General features: G+C 37.9%; 1 protein-coding gene across 1 annotated transcript; it reads left to right on the top strand.

Annotated features, from left to right (window-relative positions):
- Positions 1-2,223: 2,223 nt before the first annotated feature.
- On the top strand, positions 2,224-9,137 carry LOC145448889 (uncharacterized). Its single transcript, XM_080327335.1, has 5 exons — positions 2,224-2,399; positions 2,929-3,002; positions 3,109-3,261; positions 4,564-4,735; positions 8,988-9,137. Exons 1-5 carry the CDS (start codon positions 2,283-2,285, stop codon positions 9,018-9,020), a joined length of 549 nt encoding a protein of 182 aa, XP_080183461.1. The 5' UTR covers positions 2,224-2,282; the 3' UTR covers positions 9,021-9,137.
- Positions 9,138-10,132: the final 995 nt, after the last annotated feature.

The raw sequence follows: 10,132 nt of genomic DNA, 5'->3' as shown, positions 1-10,132 counted from the left end.
ATCAAACTCAACACATTGTAGGTTCCTCCCCACGTATCTGCGCAAGTAAACAAGACAGTATGTGGCGACCATCCACTCTCTACCGTCCTTTGCGGGTCAAACCTTCTTTTTCTTGAGAACCTCATATTTACTGATTCTCTCATATTTTAAACCCGTGTTATTCATATGGCAGGGTCATTTTTTTCACTTGTTCCTTACCAGACCTGGTGATTTTTTCACCCTCATTTCAATGTACATGTAAAACACTTACTATCCTACAACACTCCCATTTTATGATGCAACAACTATTGCCGCCTAGACCTCCGGGCACTTATTTCACAAGTACCCTGGGGTTTATCACCCTATGGGGCCTGTTTGCGCACTGTTGTCCAAGGCCCTGCGCAGTGACTTGGTGTGTTTGCGCAGACTCGTAAAAAATAGAGAAAACATTCGTAATGGGCATACAGATATTGAAAATCTGCTAGTAATTCACGGTTATCTGCTACCGAATAGTGACGTTGTTTACTACTTCCTCATTGTCCTGAAAGTCAAGCTACCATAACGTAAACCCTGCCATTTCGAGAAGAACGTGGATGGCGTCATGTCGCCTGTATAGGCAGTGCGCCTTATCCTACGTCTTCGATATCTTGTGATTCTATTACATATTGGTAGGCCTATATTACTAATTGTAATTGAGAATATTTGATATCATCGTGTTAAGTGCTTGGATATATTTATGTATTGTAATTTGTAAGTTACACGTTAGTGTGATTAAACAAAACTATAGCTAAATCAGTCAATCCATATATTTAAAAGCTGACTGGCAATAAACTGTCGAATATTGGTAAATTCTGCTATCGATCTATTGTTAAAACAGGCTCGCGGTCTACTCATCTTTTCCTCGCGGCCTACCTGGGGCCGGCGGGCACCGCGTTGGCGGCCCCTGCGACAGTTCCTACAAAATGTCGTTTTCTATCCCGTTATCAAACACTTTTAAAACCAACAAAGATCAATACCGACTTCAGTGTCAAGTCAGTGCTGATAACGGATCGACAACAACAAAATGAGTTATCTAATTCCAGTGTGACGCAAATGAATTTTACCAGCGTCCACACTACGATTGCGTACACGATGCTCTCAACAAAGACCTGGACGCGTCAGTGATGCAGTCATTGATGTTTGTACCTGATGTTCATTGTCGTTAGTTGGCGCCCGAGATTACCCATTACTGATTTTAATCGACTTTGTCTACCGACCCATGCAACTTTATTGTTATAGCTTACCATTTTAATTTTATTTACTTTTACTTTTTAGTCAGCTTAGTTACATGTACAACGGCTAAGCAAACGGTGTTCAGCCTGCGGCCGTCGATATATGATTATGCAGATGTTAACACGTAGGTCTATAAGCACGTTTTTAAAACACCATTTTTATGTCTATTTTTGTAACTTGACAATAGTGTCGTCTTTTTCGGATCTATAACAATATGCTCATGCTCGTCATACTATATGTTGGCCTGTGAAAGGATTTTTAGCTCCCTTTTCAGCTTTAAGTTTGTCTTGAAAATAAGTTTTCTGAAAGCGTTGATGGAAAGCGTCATTTTGCGTTTCGGTCTCTCACACAATTGTTTCGCCGACCCCAAAATAACCGTGAACCCTAGTTTTGCAACCACTGACATAAATGTCGTGCAACGTGAGGTATGAAGTTTTAGGTTACTTAAGTTGGTTTAAACTGCCTAATAATACTTTTTGATTTGTATGGCATGTTTGTGACAGGGAACCTCCTATCTGCAGGAGCGTTTTTCTAAATATACATGTCTAACAGAGCAGAATGCCATAACACAGAGATCGATTAAACGTTATTTATATTAAAACATTCGGAGCCTCACATCTCGTGGAAAAATTTCAATTCGATATATATATTTGCAATCAGTAAAACGGTACGAATCAACCTGCAATGAGTGAAGTAATTTGTAGCATACTGCGGATAACCGCGACCTTATAATTGGGGATAAATTGCGATTAAATTCGGAGATACCTGAGTAATCACACAGTTCAATACACCGCAATCCATAGTCTGTATAATCAAAATCATGGATTACAAGGTAAATTGTTACAATTTTGATAGGTGTAGGATACAGCTCGTCTCATGACTTCTAGCATTCGAAACTCGACTGGTACCACACACCGAAACTCATAGGCTATCTAATCACCGCCGCTGGTAGCATCTGTTTTAATTTACATGGGATACATATTTAAGGGTGGATTATACCTTGAGATACACACCTGACGTTGTTATAGCTGATGAAAAGACTTATGGTAGATATGATTTGGATGCGAATTGCCCGGTTGGTCGTAATGACATCTCCTCTTGTGTTTTATTCCTCCTGTTTTGTGTTTCCTGTTAGTTCAAATGAAAAGGTAAGCTTTCTATGATTCGACAATTTATTTAAATCCGTTAGAACTCGGTAAACGGTAATGTAGGTTTTGATTGATGGACTTTAAGTTCAATACCTAGACACAATTCTTACATGACGTATCAGTGATGATAATTTCCGACTATAATTATTGAAGTGTGCGATATATGCTATACGAAGAACAGTGCGAACGTTTCGTTACCGTTCAAGTTTAGTATGGGAATTTTGATAATCCAGAGGTTCGAATAGCAGGTTCTATACTGAGAAGATTTGTTTATAAAATATCGCAGTATTTTCTATTAATCTTAATATCAATTATCACAATTTATTGGATTTCAGCTGCGTCACGATGACAGCAAAGCGACTTCCACCCAAAACCTAGAGTAACTAAAATGTCGCCAGACGTATTACACTATTTTAATTGTCATTGATAAACTTATTCATTTCTTTGACTACTAATTGCAACGCCCCTAAGTATCCTATATATAGTGCATCAAGCTACTTCGTTTAATAATTATCATTATTAATTTCAGGGAAATGCACAAAAACACTGGCCTCCAATTGCAATAATTCCAGGTCTGTATCCCAACAGCTGCGAAAGTACAAGGTAAAAATAAATTCATATTATATATATACAGGATACCGTAATGCCATCCTTTATACACCAAATCTCTACCATAATGTACCTTGCTCTGTATCTAAACATTCGAAAGGTTTCAACCCGTGTGTGTGACGGATCCTTCCACGGAGGTTAAAAACAATGTTTGCAATATCGTGACTTGTCTATCATACAAGTATCAAGGAATTTATGAAGGAAAGAGGGTTTCTCTTGAACAGCCAATTATTATATTCGGATGGAAATGCAGGTGATGTATTGATTGTCGTTGATAGTTTAATTGAATCTATATATTATTGGTTTAAAATAATTGATATCATATTTTATGTTATGTCTCATCATGAATTCACTTGTCATCTTTGTATTCGAGTTTGGTACGAGCACAAAAAACGTACTTGGATCCTTAGCGAGAAACCTATTTTTGCGCCTATATGCAAATGCTCATTGACGCAGAACAATTGTACGCGAACCGCGGCTTACTAAAACAGCCGATCTGCTGTTTTGTATAGCATAACTTCTCCAAGGTGCACTTTACAGAATTTGTGCGTTCGTGTCATGTCAGTTCATGTCATGTGAGGTTCATGTTATTTGTAATTATGCAGCCCGCCCAAGCTCAATAATAGTACAATGATTTCTGCCTTGTTAAACTGGGGTAACCTTTGGACTAACTCAAACCTGAGGCACCATATGTAATGGTGTATTGGACGCATTTACATCAATTGGTCCAGATGTGAAAACTGAGTAATGTTGCAACTTTTATTTGATATCAACTCATCTTGCTTTCTTTCCAGTGCATAATTAAATTCAATATCCAAGGAATTGCGAATTCAATAATTCTAATTGTGATCTAATTTAGAGAAAAACGGGCCAATTCTAATTGCAATATAATATGCAAAAGATCAAAATTATCTAGTTGTCCAACTATACATTCATGCTTGAGGTCTATTGTTAATCGTGCGTGGGGAAACGGGTAGTTTATCTCAAAGGAAGCAACATAGAAAAGAGTCTTCGTGGTATGAGGTTAGTCTTGCTCAAACACTGTTAACGAAAGTTCCAGACGACCGAAAGCCGTCCTTTGAGTTTATGAAAACATAAACACCATTTATTATCTCAATTAAATGCTTATATTATAAGCGCACAACGCGCACACCTACAGGCACGCATAATTTGAAAACCATTGAGAACAGATTAGCGATTCAAATATCTAATCTACAAAATTCGAAGGAATGCGTTCAAGGTGAGTAGATCTTGTTTCGTGAAGTAAATCAGCGACGATGAGACACGCCAAGCGTACTTGAATAATATATTCTTGGAGGTACTCAATATACAATAGAATAATATATTCATAATGTCTTCATATTTTCGCGGGCACTCGTCAGGGGTAATTGTAAACGAATAGTAGATAAATAAAAATAACTTTCTATCAACAATCTAATCACCGAACATGACTTCACTTCTGATGATACGACTGTTGATACGGGTTTTAATATATTTACGTAATGAATATATTGAAGTTCTGTACCCTCAAAGTATCTTCCATTGTAATTTTTAGCACCCCCGGTAGCCAATGTGCAGGCGATTCATGCAAAGATATGGAGGAATGTTACCAAGAGACCGATGGGAAATGGTGCCCGAAAGCGTATTGCGTGGATAAGATTTGCACCAAAGAAAAGAAGGTTACGATCGGTGGACAACAAGATAAACGGGGAAATGTCCAAATAGAGGTACTACGGTGTACTATTCTACAATTAAAAGTTACTATTGATAACCAAGAATCTAGGATATAGGCCCATAAAAGCAGTGGTTTCCAACCTCGAGGCTCTGTAATTGCATTGGCTATAAAAAATCACCTAATTTTACGAGAATGGCGATTAAAAACGTGCATGCATTCGAATAGTACGGATAGTTATTGTGAAAAATCTACACTAGGTTTGTTCAAAAATAAGATTTTTCTCCAAATTTTAATGGCTATACGTGATAAAAATTGTTATGTTGGTGAAAAACAAACGATGCACACCAAATTTGCTCAATTCCAACCTGTAGAAGCGAAGCTATTTAATTTATAATTTTTTTTTTCAAATTTTGCTGGAGAGCTTCTTGGAGGTACACAACTTTAATATCCAATTAAGTAGTATATTCATGTTGAAATGAACCCAAGTAATTTCGGCTGACAACCGTCAGCAACTAGTAGAGAATTGGAAATAACATTGTATATCAACAATCGTCTCAAGTAACGTCATATGTTGTGATACGTTTGTTGATACACAATGTTCTTTTGAATTCTCTACTCGTTGCTGACGATAACTCCTGACGAGTGTCAATTGAAAATATTCGAGTTCATTGCAATATCTATATACCATTCGAATGAAAATTTTACTGGCCACGCCATGCAATTGTTAGGTTGTCTAAAAAAATCGTTGTATAACAAATCTGGTTCAATTCTAATCCGTAGAAGCCAGGATATCCGTATACAAAATTTCGGATCGTCAAAGCAGAGATGATCAAAGCAGCCGGCCCTGATACTCAAGTAAAAGGAACAAATCCACATGATGTCATAAGTACATCAAGTCGGCGTATAAAATGCAAGACTGAAAAGTAGAAGTGCCTTCATCAGAATGCGTGAGACATCGGTAGTTAGATGTCAATAAAACACAGATTTGGGTCGCGCTCTAAAAGGATTAAGAATTACTATTTTACACAATGCAAATATCATATTAGTACGATGAGTTTATGTAAGTATTTTTCGTATTTAACTTCAGCGTGACTGTCCTGGTATAATATGGTTCAAGTCTTGTTCGTTGTCATTGTTACTTTACGAATTACACTGTGTATGACTTGATTCGTTGCAACATACCCGGTTAATTGATTTTATTTTTATTCTGGATTACGCATACGACATATGTAGGCGTCGTAGAACACTGTACATAAATAAACAGGCTTCAAAGTATACGCATTTCCGGTTTAGTTTATACAGCCGCGGATCTTCAGATTCAGCTTTAGATTTTACATTTATACGGATTAGATATAGTCCACGGATTATTATTCCAGTGTAGGTTTTATGTTTTAAATCAAAAGAATTTTTTTGCCTACAGGCCGGAGTATTTGTGCTGCACAACATTCATGCTAAAGCACGCCATACACCTCACAATTGAATTCGTAATTCATGTGTAAAATACTACTTGGACATCCTCCTTTATATCTGGCCTATAAAGAATGTATATGCATTTTGCCTCTCGACATCGAGAATCTGAATCAGCTATAGTCAATTAAAAATACTAGCGAAACACCGAGCTATTGTCGACCGAGAGCTATGCCGTCTTATTAAAGTCGATCTGGACAGTGCTTGTGTTAGTCATCCTGATGTTGGCAAATAAATGCTTGCTTTAAAGGGGGGAGGGTCACTGGTGTGGTCTCAAATTGTTGAAGTACAGATTAAAATAAGGTTTTTTGCCGCAGCCAGTTTCTTCAGAGAGCCACCGTAATGGAGTTGCAATTATATGAATTATGGATAAGGCCCGTTCTACTCCAACTGCCGCGACTGCATATCATCGTTTTTAACCCGTTTCGAAATTTCTGGCGCGATATCTTCACCGAGTATTAGAAATCTTAACCAGTGAGTAGGACATAAGAGTAACTATTGGGGAGGATTGACCAATAATGTTCCCAACAGTAAAGGAACGGCGTTTCCCATTTGGTCCCGTAAATAAGGTCGAGAGCCTTCGTATTTGGTGCAGTGGATGACGTATCGTTCACCTGCTGTTTGTCGTATTCACGGTTTCTTTACGACTACAATGGTCAATTACATTTGGCAGGTATTCTTAATTGCGATTCCCTATTTGCTGAAATGCTGAGGTGTGGTTAACCTCGAACTTTCAAATAAAATTCCCTGTAAACATGAACATATCAGTTTGCCAATAATTTCTAATGATAGGTAGGCTCAGCAGGATTGTTAATGTCATCTTAGAAAGGATAAGAATCGATGTTGGTCCAATAATCCTATTTAAGTCTCATTGATTAATCTGGACCCTTCCATTAAAAAATGATTATCGTTTGACACGAATTCTCCTACGCATTACATTTAATATGGTAGCTTTTAGTTCCCATGTTTTATGTATACTAACCTATAATCACGCGATTGTCAACCAACCCCCAGGAAAGTTAGTGAGGCAATATAGCCTGGTTGTTGATATGTACGCTTCCACGTAGCACGCGATTTAGTTTAATGCAGCATTAGAGTTTGCCTGATATTAGTTTTTAGAAACCTCTACTTTTCATGAGGGGGAGAGAATATTGATTTGCCAGGTGCTTTGTTGCCTGTAATTCATAAATCATCCATAACTAGATGTCCCGTGGGATGAATTTCTTTTTGAAATCTTCTATATCCCATTATATCATGAGCGGGCAAGATACGGCCTGCGGGCCGGACCCGGGTTGCGATGGGATGGTGAGGGCCCGCAGACAATTTTCGGACTTGCATGATAGCGTGGCCCGCGGCTACTTACAAGAGGTCAAACATTTTCGACCACGAACATTACCATGACAAAAATTTCACTTATTTACACGTGCTGTCTTTACTAAGGGTTTCTACGTCCGTCATCTAGCTATAGTTCAAAGAACTTGTTGACAACGTTGATCGACCACAGATGTATAGAGAGAGAGAGAGAGAGAGAGAGAGAGAAAGAGAGAGAGAGTCTTTAATTTCATCCAACCAAAATACATAACAAACGGCAGAGATGGTGGTACAGAAAATATGCATGCACATTATTCGGTATTAGATAGGAATGATCGATAAGACCGTGAAGGTCATCTAGTCTGATCACACCAGCATCAAACAGGCAGACTTGACTCTGAACAGTCTGGCTGTAAAAAATGTTTAGTTAAAAAAGGGAAATAGAATAAAAATTAAGCGATGGTAGCAAATGATCAATGAAGCAATGTCTGGGCGAGGTAGGGCAACAGTGTTAGTAGTATAACGACAAGAGGTGATCAAGTAGGTCTTTTTTGAATCTATTAGGCAATTCACGGTTATGTGGTGGTAATGCTTTCCAGATGATAGGTCCCGAGTAGTCGATAGATCTCTTAGTTAAGTTGCTATTGGGTAGGGGTAAGTAGATATTTTCCTTTGACGAGAATCTCGTGTAATGGTAATGGACATTTTTAGCAGGTATGAAAAAGTCATCAAACACAGGAGGCTGACTATTGGAAAAATATTTATGAACAAGTTTTGATACTTCGAAGCGATATAGGTCATCAACTCGCAAAATTCGATGCTTACGGTAGTATAATTGACTTCACCAGCTATAAAAGTACACAGAGGTGGTCAAAGTAGTCAGCGTCGCTACTCAAGTAGAAGTAGAAGTAACGCTGAAATTTTTACTCAAGTAGAAGTAGGAGTGGTCGTTCACAAGTAGGTAAGTAAGTAGATATTCTATGCCTATTGTTGCCTACAAAACTAAAAACTGTCAAGTAGAAGTAGAAGTAGTCTAAAATCATAACTACTTAAAAAGTAGTGTGAGTAGGAAAAATCTACTTCAAGTACTACAAAAAGTAGAAGTACTTCGTTACTGACCACCTCTGAAAGTACATCAAGTGAATAAATGCAATGAATACTGTTTTTACCTAAAAGTTACATTTGATTTATTTCTTGTGTAGGGGGATAATTATACGAATAATGTATTGATTCAGGAATCCGGCCCCATTGGGGATGTTGGGGATGTAGCCTACTTTATTGTTCATTTTCGGTCTTTTATAAAGGCTCGAATTGCGTTATCTATGAGAAATAATGTTACATGTTTTGCAAGATGTGCATGACTGGATAAAGGTTGGGAATCACTGATATAAACTGATATAAAATGCTGCTGTGTTTGATATGCAATCTAGCATGCAGCGTACGGAATGGAAACATTATTAGGCTACGCGGGAGTCACGTCGATCCAGTTATGCCTGCATGTGTTAACAATATATTTGTTTTATCAGTATCCCTGTGGATGCACGTGCAATGGAATATAAAGATGACGGGTTTCGGCGACAATGCAAGCAGATTCATAATACTCGCGTAAAAATTCACGTGTTTTACTTAAACGCTGTCATTTGTACATGTACTAAAAATACGTGTGTATTGCTTTACTGGCGTAATTGATAATATTGGACACATAATGGGTGTTTCAAAAGGACAGGGTTTCGAGTTTGAATTAGGAGGGTGTTCGAAACCTAAAAGTCAGCGCCCTGGCTACGGCATTGTTAGTTCATGTGTTTGAGCTAGCAATGGCTGCAAGAAAATCAGCTAGGCTTACCGGAATGCCGTTATCACGATTCACGCAAAACGGCGACACGTGTGCGCTAGTTTTGGTTGTTATTGTTGTGGTTTTTTATAGTCATGGTGTTTCGACTACATATGTCATTTCACAACAGACCGATATTCGTTATTTCAAATCCGTATTTACCGACTTGTATAGTACGGCCCACTTGTAGGCTTTTCCAAGACACCGCTTAAGCAAGTGGTTTTCAACTTTCTTATACACCCCCATCCTTTACGATAGTGAAAAATTTCGCGCGCCCCTTATCGTCATATCACAAAGTACAACCAGAATGCTGGCAATACCATCCAATGGATAGTTTGATGGCATGAATGGTTATGAGAGAATTCTCAAATATGAAATTCGGACTACACACATAGCAATGGCTTTGAACTAAAGGAAAATCGCTCGGGGCTAGGCTGATTATTGATGCATTGAAATCTCATCTAGCCTGTGTCGTCTGCGAATGCATAATAAACTAACATTTCCATGTCAAGTGCCTATGTTTAGGGTTGCATTTAAAACAAAAATCAATTTAAGAAACACAATTTCAAGGCATTTGTTTAACACAGTTTAATACCTGTTTTAAACAAAGTGTTTTAAACAACCATTTGTTTTAAATGCAGCCCTACCAGTGTTACAAACTTACGCATAATTGCTACCGCCAATTCTTCGGTCATAGTATAAGTCTCACATACAGTTTCCGCCGTCTGACCCGGGCTATTTGCAATGAACTTATTTCTAAATAAACGGTTTGACCATTTGAAGTCCATATATTTTGAAAATACAGTGAAGTGTGTGCTAATGTTAATGTAGGTGTTGTAT

This window comes from Botryllus schlosseri, chromosome 10 (assembly GCF_051294905.1).
Source record: "Botryllus schlosseri isolate E-star chromosome 10, Bs_hap1, whole genome shotgun sequence".
Lineage (NCBI taxonomy): Eukaryota > Metazoa > Chordata > Ascidiacea > Stolidobranchia > Styelidae > Botryllus > Botryllus schlosseri.
This window is presented reverse-complemented; position numbering and strand designations above follow the sequence as displayed.

Coding starts and splice junctions, on each gene's coding strand:
- LOC145448889 (XM_080327335.1), top strand. CDS start 2,283: ATGAAAAGACTTATGGTAGATATGATTTGGATGCGAATTGCCCGGTTG. Junction 3,262..4,563: donor ATATTCGGATGGAAATGCAG/GTGATGTATTGA, acceptor TGTAATTTTTAG/CACCCCCGGTAGCCAATGTG. Junction 4,736..8,987: donor GGGGAAATGTCCAAATAGAG/GTACTACGGTGT, acceptor TTGTTTTATCAG/TATCCCTGTGGATGCACGTG.